Raw genomic sequence first — 18,127 nt, 5'->3', positions numbered from 1 at the left:
GTTGTTAGGTATATATAGTGTTGTATTGTATCTGATTTATAGTACATTATTGTTTCTATTTAGTATTGTTACTGTTTGTTTGTTGCTTCTAAATTGTATGTTAATTTATGGGGGCATTCCAAGCGTATGCTTTCTTTCTCAAATCTCCTTCTTCCCTCTTTCCTCTTCCCAAGACTTCCCGCTGCGTTTAGGAAACATTTACAGCACTTTGCCGGTTAATTGTTAATAATCAATATGTTCGAGAGTGTTTATGTTTGTTTGGGGTGATAGAGAGGCATACTGTTATTACTATTCTCACGTTTATTCACTACGCAACTTACAAATAAATCTTAATGTTTGCCATTTCATTCGTTTTTAATATTGCCACACAATAGAATTTCTTCTGGTTGGTACTTAAAATTGCCTTCGCTTGCTACACGTTATATCATTAGTTAATAATCGTACAATATATATGTATGTATATACTCTATATGCATTCTATAAACTGCGCTCTATACACATCACCAGAAATTCAAAAAACACCAAAAACTAACACGCATAAACGACTACATCAATACATACGAGTGTCACTGTGTGTGTGTGTGTTTACGTGGGTTTATACTGTAGCCAAAATCATCTAATTCCAAAATTGACAAACTAAAATCTTTCAAAATAAAAGTCTCGCACTAAAACTTAGCTTAGAACATCTTGCATATGATGAAATGATTTGTTAATTTTTTGTTTGTTACAATTTTCAATTGTTCCCTGCATTCTTAGTGTATTTAAAAAACTCTCACTTTGCTGTCTGTCGATATTCGGTATTAAAATTATTTTTAAAAATTAAACAATTAAATAAAACGAAATTGCATCTTAAAATGTCGTCAAACAAACAGTGTTAGGTTTGCCGTTTATTTGTGGTACAATTACAGATTTTTAAATTATATTAAAATTGTATATCAAGCATTTAATCCATTAAAAAAATTAAATGTATAAAATGTTGCATTTAAAAGGAAGCATAATGTGTGTGTGTGTGTTTGTGTGGGGTGTTTCTTCTTTAAATAATTAAAATGTTGACTCATCTTTAATAATAGTTTTGTATTTGTATATATATATTTTTTTTCGATTTTTCATATTGTTTTTTTTTTTGTTGTTTTTGTAAAATTTAAAGCAGATATGTTGTTTTGCTTGTGGCGCTTGGGGCGTTCTTCATTATCGTTTCGCTTTGTTTTCGCTTTCGTTTCAACGTGTTCTTGTTGTGTGGTTGTTTTTCAACTGTTTTCAACATAAGCACAGTTTATAGGGTTATAATTAATTATAATTTTAGAGTTGTGCCTAGTCGTCATATATATACTATAGATGTATATATGTATGCGGGGGTATGGGTTGTTGGTTGTTTTTTTCTTTCGGGGACTGTGGTTGTGGTTGTTGTTAACTTTAATAGTGGGGTAATAACTTGTTGTTATAGGTTTTAGTATTCATATATCATAATCGTAATTGTAATCGTAATTTTAATCATAATGATAGCGGGCGGCACACGCCCAACTAAAATCTATTTCGATCTACAGATCCTCCATTTTTCTCATCCGCTCGATCGTCCACTGCCGTACGATCCTCATCTCGTACTCAATCTTATCATTATCCATCCTGCCTCCTCAATTATTACTTTTAGTAGTTCAACTAACATTAAATATAATAATTTGTTGTTTTCCTTATTCTTTTCTCTTTCTCTCATTAGTTTTTGTTGCTTTTGACTTATCCCTAGACTTTCCTCGTCATATTTCTGTATATGTATATCGTAATCGTACGCTCAATATGCGTCTTATCTCATCATTCATCCTCAAAATCATCAGCAGAGGGTTATTAATGATATTAAAACTGGGGTTTTAGGGGCCCCCGCATATCCACTGCGGGGGTTTAATAATATATGTATATATATATATATGTATATATGTATATACGATGAAAGTGTGTGTTACATATATGATTCTCTCGCCTTGGAAAATGCAAAACTAATACATGTGTGATTGTAGACTTTCGATCGATTTCCAAGGATTCTGATGCGTGTTATTTACAAACTATAATTTATACATAAGATAATTATATGTATAGTATGTGTATCTGCATATGGTTACGTTTGATGAGGATGCTTCTATGAATCGCTCTCTATATGAATATAATCATAACTTAGTCAAAACACAATATAAAATACATGATGAGGCGCGCTTCTGCTGCTGGTTACAGACACACTCTCCAGGTGAAAGGTTTCACAAAAAGTGGGAAAAAAGTGAAGTCCGATGGATAGATTTAGCACAGCTAAATGGAAAACCCCTCTCCTAATACCAAACACGATCCTGACAACAAAATCGCGCAAACCGCCGCCTTGCACACATTTCAGAAATGTTGAAAACACGTGGAATAAAATGGACGCTAAGCGCCCAAAGCATTAAAGATACACAGAGAGAGATAGAGACCGAGGGGCGAGAACAAACTATGAGATGATTCGTATTGCACGTTAAAGCTGGCGGCGGAAGCAGACGAAGGTGTGGATGACGTATTGAATATAGGATTGGCGGGAAATTTAGAGACGAAAGAGAGAAGGAAGACTGCAGGAATACAGGATACAGCGTCCTGTTGTTCTGTAATCTACGCGTACGCGTAACCAGCGCGCTGTTAAAAACTATTGTATAACTAGCTGCTTATATGGGATGGGGGGTGCGGATCAATGATGCTGATTGCTTCAGCTCTCACCACGCCGCCGTCGACGTTGTGGTTAGTGTTGAGGTGGTGGTGCTGCTGCTGCTGGTACTGTGGGTACTACTGTGGGCTGTGGTGGGAGCATAGCCGTGCAGGAGGGGGGGCTACTGTTAGTAAACCACCGGATGCTGTTCGACATTGGCCGGCAAATGCTGCAGCTGCATGGCAGCACGGGCGAGGGCACTGGGATCGCTGATCAAGGCGATAGGCACCTGTGGCGGTGGCTGCTGCTGCTGCTGCGGCGGTGGGGGCGCCTGCGGGTGGCCCTGCTGCTGCTGCTGATGGTGTTGCTGCTGCTGCTGTTGATGCTGCTGCTGACGGTGCTGCTCCTGCTGCTGATGGTGATGGGCAGCCTGCTGAATCGAGAGCTGCAGCAGTTGCTGCTGCTGTTGGAGCTGCTGCTGCTGTTGCTGATGGGCGGCCACTGCCTGCTGCTGATGCTGAGCCGCCACCTGTTGCTGGTGCTGCTGATGGGCTGCCGCCGCCGCCTGCTGCTGGGCGGCTGCCTGCTGTTGGGCAGCCGCTGCAGCGGCAGCCTGTTGCTGAGCGGCCTGCTGCTTCTGCGACTGCTGCTGGGCGGCAGCGTTATGCGAAATCAGCGTCGAGGTGACCAGCGGCACCAGACCCGGCGTCAGTTGGACCGCACCCGCGCCGCTCGCGGCACCGGCCGTGATCTGCTGGATGGTGTGCATCGTGGTCGACGAGTGGTGGGGAACTGAAACGGTAGGAGAACCGAATAAGTTGGGCACATTGGGACTCGCTTGCGCTAGCGCAGTCGTGTATGCCGACTCACTTATGATCGGTTTCACTTCCTGCTTGACTTGCGTCAGCACACCAGCCGGTATTTGCGGATGCGGATGCACGGGTGGTGGCGGCATCATAGCATCCGGGTGATTCATCTTCATGTGGCGCTTCAAATTGCCGCGCTCGACGAAAGCCTTGCTGCACAGAGTGCACGCGTGTGGTTTCTCGCCCGAATGGGAGCGCATGTGCGAGACCAAGTGACCTGCGAAACGGACAATGGAAGCGACATGAAGATCTGTGATCTGCGAGGATCTTGAATTTCGAAAACGGCTATTGGGCTCTCGTTTTATTCATTTTTCATTTTCTGTTTGTTTTTCTGTGTTACGATTACTGCAGCCGGGGGATCGCTTCCACAGAGCGGCCATGCGGCGGCAACAGGGGAGATGCACGTGCCGCGTGCGACATTGGTACCGATCTCAACCCTTAGAACTGTGGAAACGACCCCCACCACTGGCCACTGCCTTGTTTTTTTTCGTTTGTGAGGGTACTGTGGGAGGTAGGACACTGGGGACTAGGGCAGGGCTGTGGGTGTACGGCTGGGGCTGGGGACACTATGCTGACGCCACGTCTCGCGTGCTCACACACTTTGGGCGGCATAGGCGCACCACTCACCTTTGCAGATAAAGTTCTTGGGGCACTTCTCGCAGGAGAACGGACGCTCCATCTCCTGGCCCTTGGTGTGGCTGCGCTGATGGAAGAGCAGGTTGCCCTTGAGGGGGAAGGACTTGCCGCATGTCTCGCAGGTGAAGGGTCGATCGCCGGTGTGACAGCGTGACATGTGATTGATCAGATGCTCCTTGCGGGTGAACGGCTTGTTGCAAACGTTGCAGCAATGCGGATTGTCGCTTGAGTGCTGGCGCATATGGTTGTTGAGGTGCTCCTTCCGTGTGAACGTCTTCTGGCAGTACTCGCACTTGTGCGGCGAGTCGCCCGTATGCAGGCGCACATGATTCGTCAGGTGCTCCTTCCGTGTGAATGTCTTCTTGCAGTAGGAGCAACGGTGCGGCGAGTCGCCCGTGTGCTGACGCACATGGTTCGTTAGGTGCTCCTTGCGCGTGAACGTCTTGGTGCAGTATGTGCACTTGTGCGGCGATTCGCCTGTATGTTGCCGTACATGATTAACCATGTGATCTTTGCGCGTGAACGCTTTCGTGCAGTACGTGCACTTGAACGGTGTCTCACCCGTGTGCTGGCGTATGTGATTGACCAGATGCTCCTTGCGCGTGAACGTCTTCATGCAGTAGGAGCAGCGATGAGGCGACTCTCCCGTGTGCTGGCGCACGTGATTTAACAAATGCTCCTTGCGCGTAAACGTCTTGGAGCAGAAGTCGCACCGATGCGGCGTCTCGCCTGCTTGCGTGGCAAAAGTGTGAGGAGATATCAAGAAAATGTTTAGAGATTAGTAATCATTCATCATTAACCCTCAAGTCAGGGCGGAGGCAGGGCTGGTCATGGCACAGACGGGTGCATGGCAGTGCAGTACGATACACGTCACATCTCCTTGGCGATGGGGGAGAAGAATGCGTATATGTGTGTGTGTGTGGCTGTAGCATGTGGCATGTGGCATGACAAGATACAATATTATAACTCTTATACATCCTGTAAATATGATCAAGGATATGTGGTGTAATCGGTAATCGGTTATCGAATCGAATCGGTTAATCGACTTCTCTTCTTTTCACCCCATCCCTAATTTGAGAGTTCGTTATCGCTGCTGCTCGTGCACCAATCGTGCGCCGTCGACTTCTGTGTGTTTGTTTGCGTGTCAAAGCGTATGGTGTTTATATTTTATTTTTGTTTACAGAGTTGAACCTTTAGCAGCTACATATGTATATAAGGGGGGGATATCGGGAATCAATGTTCTAGGAGCTAGCGTGTGGTGTGGTGTGGTTCGGTTCTTTGGTTTGTCTCTTTACCTGTATGCCAGAGTATGTGATTGGTGAAGTGCTCCTTGCGGCTAAAGCTCTTGCCACAGATCTCGCAACGGAACGGCGTCTCGTTGGTGTGCGATCGCATATGATTTGCTAGATGCTCCTTGCGCGTGTATTTCTTTCCGCATACATCGCACTGATGCGGTGTTTGACCTGTGGTTATTGGGGTAACAGAATAGAAATGTATAGGGTATTGGGTTTGCTTCTTTTATCAGCAAGCACTGTGCTGTTACACAAAAACTTCTTTCCTTCTTGTTTGTTCTCTTTTCTCTTATATATACCCCGGTTCCACTAGCGTTCCACATTCTGAAGCTGTAAAATTTCCCATAAGCGAATGGATACTAGAGACTAGAAAATCTGAATTTTTAGTTGCCATTTTTAGCAACATTTAAAATACAAACAATTTTTTAGATTAATATAGATCGAAAATTTCCAAATTTTTTAGGATACAAATACAACTAGTAGCTGTAATGCGATTTCGGGAGGAATATTGTGATTCTTGAAAACAGAAAAATTATTGCCATTCACTCGTGAACGCGGGAATCTGCGAATGTGAATGTGCTTCTAATGGAACAGAGGTATAACGAGTATTCTTCTAAGGTTTCAATTCGTTAGATTTTGTATTACGTTTTTGAACTTTTTGCAAATAAACATTTAATAATCATAGAAAAAAGTAAAATTTTGGTATACCCCCCTCCCGCCCCGCACCGCTACTACTAAATGTGTGGTGGTGTGTGAAACTGGCGCCGTGGCTTTCGTTGGGTTCGAACGAAGCGAACGGAGGCTCTGCTGGCGATTCGGGCATATGGACGTGGGCGTGGTGGTCTTTTGTGGATATGCAATATATGTGTGGTGTGTGGTGTGTGGATGTGTGGATGTCTGGATGTGTTGGCATGTGGTGTGGATGTGTGTGGGATGTGTGCCTGTCAGCTCTGTTTCTACTCTACTCTATCTTCAGGATGCTTTTGGTTTTTTTCGAACGTGAAGTTCTTTCTCTTTTCTTGAGTTGATATTTTTTGCGAAGAAAAGCCTCCTGAACTGTTACAGAGGCCCTATATGTATGTACATATATGTATTTATAAAAGCTTTGTGTTCATGTGTGTCTGTGTGTGAGAAATTGTCTCCAATTGCGCGCGTGTGTGTGTATGTGTGGGTTTGTATGTGTGTACCAATGTCGCAGTTACACAGAGACGTTGGCAATCGACAAGCAGCAACAACGAACTTTATTCTTTTTTTTATTAATTTACATTGGGCACCCTGTTTGACAGCAGAGACAGAGAGAGAGAGAGAGATCGTAGTTACACAGGCATCAATCAGGAGAACAGGAGAGGAACAGGAGATTCAATGGAGTGGAGGAATCAGTAAAGTGGAGAATCAATGGAGTGGAGAGTGGAGATCAGGAGTCGATTTCAATGGTGTAGAGTGGAATGTATTGGGAGTGCAGATCAGTGGAATCAGTGGATCAGTGGAGAGGAGTGGATCATAAAATAAAGATCGGTGTGTGGAATGCAGGATGGATTGCAGAAACAGAGCACAGGAATGTGGTTGTGTTCTTGGTTGTTGTTGTTGTTGTTGGTGTTTTGGGGATTGTGTGATGGAGATATGATTTGGTGGGGGTTTAAGGATAATGTTATGAGCGGTATGAGCGAGTGAGCGTGAGGTTTATATATATTTTTTTTGCAGGATAATATACGGATGATCCTGCTGCCCCTGGGACAGGGCACAGAGAACCGTCCGTACATCTAGCTGAAGCGTTAGTGAGTACATTCAGTGGAGGACTGTGATAAGGAGGAGAGTAGGAAGCTGGGAGGCTGGGCTCAAAGGAAGACAAAGCACAAGCGATGGGAGATAGAGATATTAGAGAGAGAAAGAGTCTAAGGAGGACGACAGACGGAGGACGCACGATGAAGCTATTGATTGTTTAATATTTGAATTTTGACGGTGCATGTTGCAAGATTGGTATTGGTTGGCTGGTTGATTGGTTGATATATTGATACATATATTGATAGATTGGTTCTTGGTTCTTGGTTGGTGTGATGTGGTGATGGCTGTTGTAGTTCTTGTACTCTATATAGATATATGGATTGGATATAATTTCGAACTGGATTTGACTTTTGACTTGGCTCTGAACTCGATATTTTTGATATTCGATATTTGAATTGAATTGATATTTTGATCGGTATGGTTTTTGTTGGTATTCGGTATTTGGTTTGGTTTGGTTTGGTATTTGGTATTTGGCTTGTTTTTTTATGGTATTTGGTATTTGGTCTTTTTGGCGCTCGCCGCTCGCATTGTCCGCCCCCACCAATCAATCACACTCACCAGTGTGCCACATGTAGTGGTTAACATAGTGTTCCTTGCGCGTAAAGGACTTCTTACAAATATCGCAACGATGTGGCGTCTCACCCGTGTGTTTGCGCACATGGTTAACCATATGCTCCTTGCGCGTGAACGTCTTGGCGCAGTACTGGCAACGGAAGGGCGTTTCGCCCGTGTGCGAGCGAAAGTGATTGTCCAGATGCTCTTTGCGGGCAAAGGTCTTTTGGCAAATGGTGCAGGCGAATGGCTTGTCCGTGGAATGACGTTTCATATGCCGCTCCAGACTGGTGTTGTTGGCAAACACATTGAAGCACACGATGCAGGTGAACATGGGGCCACCGATGTGGATCTTCCCATGGCGTGTCAGGTCCTGCGACGTGGTGAAACCCTGTCCGCACACCTGACACATGAACGGCTTGCGTTCGCTGTGGTAGCGACGGTGCACGATCAGCTGATACCGAAACTGGAACATCTTGCCACAAATGTCGCACACATGGGTCCCCGTCGCAATGGGCGTCCCGTCTGGGGCCAGCGCCACGGTCGACTGCCCGTCCACGCCATGAATGCCGCCCTCCATTTTAGGCATAAGCAACTCACCCGCCGTGGTTGTGGTGCCCCCGCTACCGCTGTTGCCGCTGCCACTGCTCGCCGTCGAACTGGTCGTGGTCACCGTAGCGCTGCCCTGCTGGCCGCCGGAGCTCGTCGCCACCGGCAGGCCGTTGCCTCCCGCCGCCGAAGCGGCCGCCGCTGCTGCTGCAGCAGCATTCGCTGATGCCATTACAGCCGCCACAGCGGCATTATTGGTGGATGCTGCAGCCGCTGCTGCCGCTGCACTCACGGCATGCGTCTGCGGTGGCAGGGGTGGTGGCGGCGGCAGTTGCCCGCCATGCGCCGCCGCCAGCTGATGATTGACCACATCGCCGTGGATCTTTCCAAAGACCTCGTGGTATGTAAACAGCTGGGAGATATCCTCAATGTTAACCTTGTACATTTCTATGCCGTGCGGCGGTTTGCCATCCTCTTTGTTCTCAGATTTAGGCAAGGGCGGCGGTCCGCCGAGGGTGATGGTGGTTCCACCAGTGGTCACGACCGGGGCTACAACTGATGGCACCGAGCTGGCAGCGCTCACGTGCTGCATGCTTGTCCGGGACTCCGATGTTGAAAATCCTTCTCTTTGCTCCTCCTCCGTGTGGTATATTTTGTATTAAACAGTGTGTTCTTATAGTTGTGGATGGGACGGTGCTACTGGTTCTTGAATCTTTCTTGAATTGAATTCTGTTGTTGTTGTTGTTGTTGTTGCACCTGCTGCTGCTGTGTGCCGCCTACATATTGTTGTTGCTGCTGTCGACTGCTTTCACTGAGCGTGGCTACAACAAACGAAAAAGGCAAGTGGAAGTGGAGGTGTCACTTAATCGAGCTGTTGCCGAGAGCTGGCTGGCTGGGGGAATTGGTGGGGCAATTACCATGTGGTTGATGTTGTTCTTGTTGTTTGTTGATGATCTTCTTCAGTTGCTGCCACGGACAATATTCCAAAGTCTATCGTTCACCTGAAATTGCAGGAAATATATAGAAATTAAATCGGTTGAAATGAATGGGAAGAAGGAAGGTCCAAAGGTAAGGTTTTAAGGTTTAAAGGTAATTCTTATTGTTTGTCCCTGTTTTTTTTTTTTTTAACAAGGAAGCTTTCTTCATTGTTGTATTCCAGTATCTACTGCACCCATGGGGATCGCTGGAAACGGGACTGCTTGGGCCAAGGCCTTGGCCTTCCAGGACACACTGCTTGCTAAGCAGTACAGTACATCCCCTCCCCTTGCCAAATGATGCTGCTGCTGCTGTAAGTTTAACAGTGCCTTAACAGTGTTCTCTTATCATTCTAACAGTGTCGCTAAGTAAACACTTTCTGTTATTGTTGTTGGTCCTAACGGGACAAAACAAATTTCTGCAGAGATGAGCAGCAGCAGCAGCATGGAAGAGCAAGCGAGCGAGCGAGCATTAACCCTTGAATGGAACACAAACTTCAACACAAATACAAATCCCGAGAAGTGGATGTGAAAATGTTGTAAGAATGGGTTTGTTTTGTGTGTGGGTGGGCGGGTGAGTGGTTGGGTGTTCGTGTGAGTTATGCAAGTACAGTTGAGCTGTAAACGCACACAATCAGAGAAACAATCGTCATACAAACATACACACAATACATACATATGTATGGATATGTTTTCCTGAACCCAGGACTAATTTATGTAAAAAGATGTTGGGCATTTTATTGATTTTGCTGCTGGGCATTAAAAGTGATATAAATTGCCCATTAGCGAACCGCAACCCGCACACTCTTCCCCCCACCGCTAAACAAATACTCTGTCACTCCCCCTCACACACACACAGCACCCATACTCCCCCTCACACACACACATTCATATGTATTCCCTCTCAGCTGGATCTAGACCACTATGTTTTGCTCCAGGACAGCGGAAGAGAAGGGCGCAGGAGCAGGAGCAGGAACAGGCAGGCAGCAGCAGGGGAAGTAGCAGTACAGGCGGCAGGCGGCAGAGGAGCAGGACGCAGCAGCAGAAGAAATAACTTTATATAAATTGTAAATGGCAAAAAGCAGCAAAACCGAATGACACAAGGGACACAAAAAAGGGAGTGGAGCAGGGCTTCAGCAGGGCTCCAGCAGAGCTGGTGCTCGAGCTGAATGCCTCGCCTTAGCTTTTGGGGCTGGGGGCATGGATTCAGGATTTAGATATCCAATCAGAGTATGCAAGCATTTGATAGACATTTTTGGAGAGAGAGAGAGAAAACACACACACACACACACACACACACACACACACACACGCAAATTTAAACAGATAGGTGGGGAGAGAGAGAATGCGAAGGTCTACGAAAGTAATGTAGGAGTGGAAGTCATGTGTGAAGTGAAGAACGAAGGGCCGAGAGGGCGACTCAATAGGCTCAGCTTATAGGAATAAGGAGAGAGGGGATCCGAAGGGCCCCAGCTTATGTAGGAGTGTGTAGAGGAGGACAGTCAAAGGGCTGAGAGTCTTGTGGGCCAGTCGAGGGGGTGATGTAAATATCAAGAAGTACAAATCGATTAAAGACAACGCTCCGAAGTGTTAGTGCGTGCGTGTGTGTGTGCAAGAAAAAGTGAGCTGCGAATTAAAGATGGTCAGGAAGAGAATAAGAGAGAATGGGTGGAGAGGGGGGGACGGGGGAAAAAGCAAACAGAAGAGAGAGCGCTCGCGCATGAGCGGGGAACGGGGGCTGTTTGCATAGGTCCTGGTTGTCCCTTTTTTTGCTAAGCGCTTTACAGTTACAGCTTATGGGCTGCTTAGCCAGCAGGCGGGAGAGTGGAGACTGGGAGATGGTGGCCCCTCCCGAAGCTATTACTGCGCTCCTCTTTCTCTCTCTCTCTTTCTCCTCTCTCTCTTTCACTGTTTGATTGTTTTTTTGGAGCAAATAATTCAGCAAACACAATTCAGAGCTGAAAGGGAGAGGGTGGGGCGGGAACGAACTAATCTTGAGAGGCGGGAACGAACCAGGCTGCAGAGACCGAGAGACAGAGAGAGAGAAAGAGAAGAAGAAAGCGCTGTGTGGAGAGGACACTGAAAAGGGCGCCACTTTTAACTGTGGTGAGGTAGGAATGTGTGTGTGTGTGTGTGTGTGTTACACACATGCATAAGTAACGTACACATGTATGCAAGATATTTCCCGGGTCAGCCCCCAACAAAAAGAAAAGGTGGGTGGGGGGGAGGTATTCGGGCGGGCTTGTAAAATTCTGATGAAGCCAGGCACAACAAGATAAATGGCTCAATGTAACTGTAACGACAAAGGGTGTCATCGTATCAAGTAACTGTAATGCAAGTCGCGTTATAAAACGAAATAATAAGTTGACTGCTATACTTGCAAAGTGGCGCACAAAAGTCTACATACAAAATATGTATTATTTTAAAAAATAATATAGCGCGGAATCTTTGTATCTTCAATCCATGCTTGTTAGGACTTTCATAGAAAGGTCTCCTTACTGACTTTGCAGAACTAAAATTTATGAAGAATTTGTTTCGGGGCGTTACAGAAGAGCCTTATTATCTATAACAATCACAACGTCGTGATTTTTATTATTAAAATAATACAAAAGATATTATTTAGACGGCGTTCTGCTTCGAACAGAGCTTTTGTAGACTTTTTTCGCCACTGTATGTAGTTGCATTACGTATGCATATTATTTTGATTACATATTAAACAGGTTCCAGGTTAGATTGTGCTCATAATACGGAAAAATCTCACTTTGTCGACTGGGCAGCTAAACTGTATTTCGTGGTACCCGCAAAAGTCTACGTCATCTTGCCAAATCGTTTAGCATTCCCTTAAAGGGCATCCCGCTTTTATCTTTCATTCCGAATCTCAATCATTCTCAAAGACTACAACTGCAACAAAAAACACATTTACCGAGGTTCAAAGTTTCTATGGTGTCCAATACTTTTTATCCGCTCAGTTCAATCGACTTTATAATCAGTTTGTGTACGCTATTATTTCTACGAAGCAACACGAAAATAATATATACAATAACTCGATTGCAAAAAATAAACAATAAAGCCGCAGATAGCGGACATGAGACCCGCGGGATAGTTTAAACAAATATCTGGACCGGCTTTATCAAAAGACAACACAAAGTCGAGGTGTTATCTTAGAATGTAAGGCAATTTAGAATGTAATTTAGAAATTACAACAAATATTTAAATTACGATAACTATTTAAAGACTGATTCAGGTGTTAATGTTGAGTAACCAGAAAATATCATAGCAGCAGAAATTATTAATGAACATAGAAATTTAGGGAGTTTTAACACTTAACACGGTTACCAGATGAAGAATTCAGAATTCAATAAAAGCAAAACACCTTCATTACAAAGTCGCCAAAATGATTTTAATAATTCACGTTTTATACATTCCCCTCTCCTCTCTCACGCTGCCTTCCTATCCATCAGGTTTCTCTCTTCAACCTTCTAGTTAGTTACACTATAGTCTGGTGGGATACAAAAAGGAGCCAACCAGAAAAAAACATCGCCAAGTGTGGCGACCGTGATTTACATACAGATGTATGTCTGCATGTGTTTATCATCTCATGTCCAAAATATGCATATGCACATATTGGATTGTACCATTGAATTCTACTGTATATGAACTGATGGTTGTCCTAAAAATATGTACATATATATATATGTAAATTCCTAGCGAAAAACATTGACCAAATAAAATAGAGTAAAATTATATAATGGCCACCCTGTATATATTAGATGATGGATTGTAGAAATAGCCAAACCCTCCTCACTTACCGTTCATTTAGGTAGGTAGTTCCTCTTGTTGGCCTAAATATTGCGGGGCTCTCCAGGAGCGGACTTAAACAATATATTTATACATATACTCCTTTTTTTGGGGGTGTGAGGACACCACCTGCAACAAGAAGAAATGGAGACATCGAAATAACAATAACGGTAATAATAACAACCAAAGAGAGCAACAGTTTGTTGCTGGTGTTTATGTTTGCGCGATATGTACAAACGGCCCGCGGTACAGTTTTCCCCCTTTGCCGATGGCCTGACGGAACGGGACGGGGCGATAGAACCAGTGGATGCAGATGCGGGCGTGGAAGCGGGCACGGACGCGGGGCAAAAGCAAATCAAGCGAAAATTTATTTGCAGCCAATATATGCAAAAGCCACACACGCACACACACACACGCGCGCGAAAGCTGCGCCGAGTCTGCGTCACAATGCTGCTGGCAGAGGCAGAGCAAAACGAGGAAAGAAGACCAAACTATTCCAACTCCTTCCAATTGGAAAGGGTGCGGTGGGGGGATGTCATGCAAAATTTTAAATTTTCGAGCAGCATACTACATCCAGGGGTGCGAGTAGGCCCCTCGATTGGATCAGAGATGTGGTGCTAACAAATCAAATTAATTGTATCTATATCTAGAAGAGGCCTGTATGTGCGTGCATCGTTCCGTCTTCTAGATTCTAGATGGGGGAGCTCTCCTCTCATCTCTCGCTCTCCCTCTTCATTCCGCTTTTGGCTGCCAGCAGAAGACGAAAGAGAAAAAAGTTGTATCTTTCTTGCTTTCCCACTCTGCGGCGGCCCCCGCCCCTCTCTCTCTCTCTCGCTCTCTCTCCACAACCAGCCTTCTGCTTTTCGTGCACTTTTGTATGGTTTTGCTTTATTTTGTTGTTCTCGTTTTTCCCCTCTCTCTCGCTCTCGCTCACGCTGACACTATGCCGCTCTCGTGCACTCACACACACAGACTTACGCTCACGCTCTTTTTGCCTTACATTGTCTCTCATTATTCATTGAACGACAACGACGAAGTTCCTCCCCTGCCACGCTCCCCTGCTGCTCTAAGGTCCCTCCACCGCGCGCCCAACGTTTTGCACGAACGACGCTACGTACAATTCCCAGCCGCCTAAAGCGGAAAACCAATAAAAACGAATTGAATCGCAAAGCGTAAGTACAAAATAAAGCGAAACGAGACAAAAAATGAAAGCTGAGAGAGCGGATGAACGGGAAAGAGGCGGACAGGGAGAGAGAGCAAGCACAGCACAGCACAGAGCACAAAAGAGCGAGAGGAATGAAGCGAGTACAGGCGGCACGGCGCGTCGCATACAAGTTTTTAGCCTTTTGGCTCACATTCTATATAGCCCCCGAGATCCGAAACTCGAGTTATAGTTATACAGTCAGCACAACATTTATTCGGACACTCGTCTATGTCAACTTTCTTTATAAATAACTTGAAAAGTATTTAAGTTTGACAAAAAATTTTTATTTCATTGTGAACATGGATATTATTACTACGTATTTCAAAACTAAAAACAAAAAAAAACTTCTTTGGCGTATCAAAAAAAATTAAAAGTATCAAAAAAGCCACTTTTTTACGCACAACAATTATTCGGATACTTCATATTTTGTACGAAAAAAACTTATTGTCCCAAATTTTTTCTGATTTCAATATTTGGTGGGGCCGCCCTTAGCTTCAATAACAGCTTTTAGACGTCGGGGCATACTTTTTACCAAATGATTGGTTTCATTTGGATCAATTTTCTCCAATTTCGTCATCAGACCCGTTTTAAGGATTTCCTTGGAGGAAATTTTATGTTTCCTAATTTTTTTTTCTAGCAAATCCCAAACATGCTCTATGGCGTTCAGATCTGGTGACTACGGCGGCGTTTTTAACTGCTTGCACTAATACAACAGCCATTCTTGGACCAAAAACGAGGTATTTTTGGGGTCATTGTCTTGTTGAAACAAGAAATGCATCGCTTTAAGACCCAATTTTTCGACACTCGCCATTGAATTGTCAGTCAAAATTTTCTTGTAGATGTGTTTGTCCATCTTGGTCTCAATAAACACCATTTGCCCAGGTCCAGCTGCTGCTATACACCCCCAAACCATTACATTTCCACCGCCATGCTTCACTTCATTTCCGATGTGAACAAAAAAAAAGATTGGAGTTCGCAAAACTTCACTTAAATAAGCCAGATTCTTTTTTGGAGAGTGTTATATTTAATGAGGAGTCTAAATATAATATATTCGGACATGATGGACCATCCAAAGTATGGAGAAAGGATAATCAAGCCATGAAAGAGAAAGACCTCATCCCAACAGTGAAGCATGGCGGTGGAAATGTAATGGTTTGGGGGTGTATAGCAGCAGCTGGACCTGGGCAAATGGTGTTTATTGAGACCAAGATGGACAAACACATCTACAAGAAAATTTTGACTGACAATTCAATGGCGAGTGTCGAAAAATTGGGTCTTAAAGCGATGCATTTCTTGTTTCAACAAGACAATGACCCCAAAAATACCTCGTTTTTGGTCCAAGAATGGCTGTTGTATTAGTGCAAGCAGTTAAAAACGCCGCCGTAGTCACCAGATCTGAACGCCATAGAGCATGTTTGGGATTTGCTAGAAAAAAAAATTAGGAAACATAAAATTTCCTCCAAGGAAATCCTTAAAACGGGTCTGATGACGAAATTGGAGAAAATTGATCCAAATGAAACCAATCATTTGGTAAAAAGTATGCCCCGACGTCTAAAAGCTGTTATTGAAGCTAAGGGCGGCCCCACCAAATATTGAAATCAGAAAAAATTGGGGACAATAAGTTTTTTTCGTACAAAATATGAAGTGTCCGAATAATTGTTGTGCGTAAAAAAGTGGCTTTTTTGATACTTTTAATTTTTTTTGATACGCCAAAGAAGTTTTTTTTTGTTTTTAGTTTTGAAATACGTAGTAATAATATCCATGTTCACAATGAAATAAAAATTTTTTGTCAAACTTAAATACTTTTCAAGTTATTTATAAAGAAAGTTGACATAGACGAGTGTCCGAATAAATGTTGTGCTGACTGTAATTATTGCTGCTGCTGCTGCCGCCTGGTGGCTGCCGTCTTTTTCTTTATTTTTAATTCTCAAATTTTGAGCGAATGAGAGAGTATGCGAGAGGACTGAACGATCGCGACTAAGGCACATTTTCATTACAGCCAATTAGTGTGCATTTCATAATTGTTTAACAAAATACAAATAAGAAAAATCAGAGTAAGAGAGAGAAAAATGACCAGAAGTGGAAAGTCCAATTCGACAAAATTACGGTTCTAATAGGAGGGGAGGGCCGCATCAACCATATGGCAGATGAAAAAAAGGGGCAGAAATCTGGAAGTAAAAACTATGTTTACACCGGAGCAGAGCTGGTGCCCCCACTCTCTGCATTGCACTTTTTCCCATCTTTCTAGTAATATTAATAAATTTTTGAAAAATGCAACCCTGCGTCTCTCCCTGCCCTGCCACTCACCGACAGGCAAACAAGAATGACACGATGATGACGTTAATGGGAACTCTGTGGATGTATGTGCACACACACACCAATAAAGATTAGACGCGCTCACATATCTCACACTACTCACTCATACACTCACACACACAGGCACATTGTAAAGTCGACCGCAAAGTCATTTGATTAATAACTTTTGGTATTCTTTTTTTGAGTACGAATTTCACAAATAAACACAATGTTTCGGCACCTTCGCCCCCGCCCGTCAATCCGGAATTTAGTTGCAGTTTTTACATACATACACATGTATATTCTCTTAAGTATGTTCTTATGACGCCAGTATAACGAAAATTACTTGATTGCACTGGTGTTGGTGGTGGCTGGCAGGCACTCTCACGTATACATCTACATACATCTGTCCGTATGTATGCGTGCGTGTGTGTGCAACAGTAGTAGAAAAATCAGAATCGAAAAACGCCGCGCGCGGGTGAGAGAGGCGGTGGTTTCGGCGGTTGAAAAATGAATGAGACGCGGAGGCAGCAGAAGGCAGGCAAGCAAGCAGGCAAAAGCGAACGATGTAAAAGTTCTTCGTGCGGCGGGTTCGGAAAGCAGCCGAAAGCACACATACAAGTTAACCTAGGCAGTGCTGGTTACTTGGCTTTAGCCAAGCCAGACTTATTTTTTGCAACTTTGATTTTTCTTTAATGTTTTTAAGCTACAAATTATCGTATTCCAATCGAATTTAAGTCTAAGTCCAAGTCTTTTATCTAAACTGCAAGACAGCGATAGCATTAGACGACTATAACTATAACTTGCATGATTTTATATAGAAAATAATAAAAAGTTGGCTTTTTTTTAGATTTAAATTTAACGGTTTTTCTTCTTTAAAATCATTTTTAAGATTTATGAAATTCAATTTCTTATGATAAGTTATTCTGAATCTAGCTATTTAAATTCTGCTGTTGTCACCTCTGTTAAGAGGTGTGGAGGCAACGAGAGAGCGAGAGATGGTGAACGAGAGATACAGATACAATGCGTGCGTGTGTGTGTGTGAACGCGATTGCGTTGTTCTTATTAACCGACTCGCTGGCTAACCGCCCCCCCGCCCATGCCTTTTTGGGGCCAGAAACATAAAAAGGCGGCAAAATTATTAAACACAAATATGGCAGAACAACAAGGAATCCAGCCAGAGTGCAATTTGAATTCTGTGTGAGTCTCTGTTTGGGATGATTGTACGTACCCGGCGGTTTTTATATTTTAACCCAAGCTACCACTCCTTTTTTTGTTGCAGCGTCCCTCGTTCCACGACGCACGGAGGCAGCTAGCTCCAGACGCTTGCTACAAAGTTGTTTAATTACTGCCGCGATTTACTTTGGGTATTACTGAACCCTAACAACACTATTACACAGCCCGCAAGGTAGTTTGGTTTGTTAATTAGTCCGGTTCTTTTTTATTTCTTGAACATTTAACACGGATCTCCAATTGTAGTTGTAGTGCAAGAGGAAGAGAGCAAGAGAAGTGAGGAGAGCGTG

General features: G+C 44.0%; 1 protein-coding gene across 12 annotated transcripts; it reads right to left on the bottom strand.

Annotated features, from left to right (window-relative positions):
* Positions 1-2,685: 2,685 nt before the first annotated feature.
* Positions 2,686-17,891, bottom strand: LOC6589337 (gastrula zinc finger protein XlCGF57.1). 12 transcript variants are annotated; one of them, XM_026989068.1, is made up of 8 exons: positions 17,836-17,891; positions 13,117-13,234; positions 9,251-9,334; positions 7,791-9,154; positions 5,454-5,621; positions 4,150-4,890; positions 3,527-3,739; positions 2,686-3,448 (listed from the first exon to the last, which is right to left on the bottom strand). In XM_026989068.1, the coding sequence occupies exons 4-8, from the start codon at positions 8,923-8,925 to the stop codon at positions 2,844-2,846; spliced, it is 2,862 nt and encodes a 953-aa protein (XP_026844869.1). In that variant the 5' UTR covers positions 8,926-9,154; positions 9,251-9,334; positions 13,117-13,234; positions 17,836-17,891; the 3' UTR covers positions 2,686-2,843. The 12 variants fall into 12 exon arrangements, with proteins under 12 accessions (XP_026844869.1, XP_026844868.1, XP_026844867.1 ...); XM_026989067.1 differs by lacking the exon at positions 17,836-17,891 and adding an exon at positions 16,894-17,105; XM_026989066.1 differs by lacking the exon at positions 17,836-17,891 and adding an exon at positions 16,898-17,105.
* Between the last annotated feature and the right edge of the window lie 236 nt (positions 17,892-18,127).

Source organism: Drosophila persimilis, unplaced genomic scaffold, assembly GCF_003286085.1.
Source record: "Drosophila persimilis strain 14011-0111.01,24,50 unplaced genomic scaffold, DperRS2 tig00000191-arrow-pilon, whole genome shotgun sequence".
NCBI lineage: Eukaryota > Metazoa > Arthropoda > Insecta > Diptera > Drosophilidae > Drosophila > Drosophila persimilis.
The sequence above is the reverse complement of the archived record's forward strand: the minus strand, read 5'-3'. Positions and strand labels throughout refer to the sequence as shown.

Bases quoted from the DNA above. Each gene is read 5' to 3' on its own strand.
- LOC6589337 (XM_026989068.1), bottom strand. From the start codon at position 8,925: ATGCAGCACGTGAGCGCTGCCAGCTCGGTGCCATCAGTTGTAGCCCCG. The intron at 5,622-7,790 runs GTGAGTGTGATT...CAATAACCACAG, and splicing joins CCACTACATGTGGCACACTG to GTCAAACACCGCATCAGTGC. The intron at 3,449-3,526 runs GTGAGTCGGCAT...CTACCGTTTCAG, and splicing joins GGAAGTGAAACCGATCATAA to TTCCCCACCACTCGTCGACC.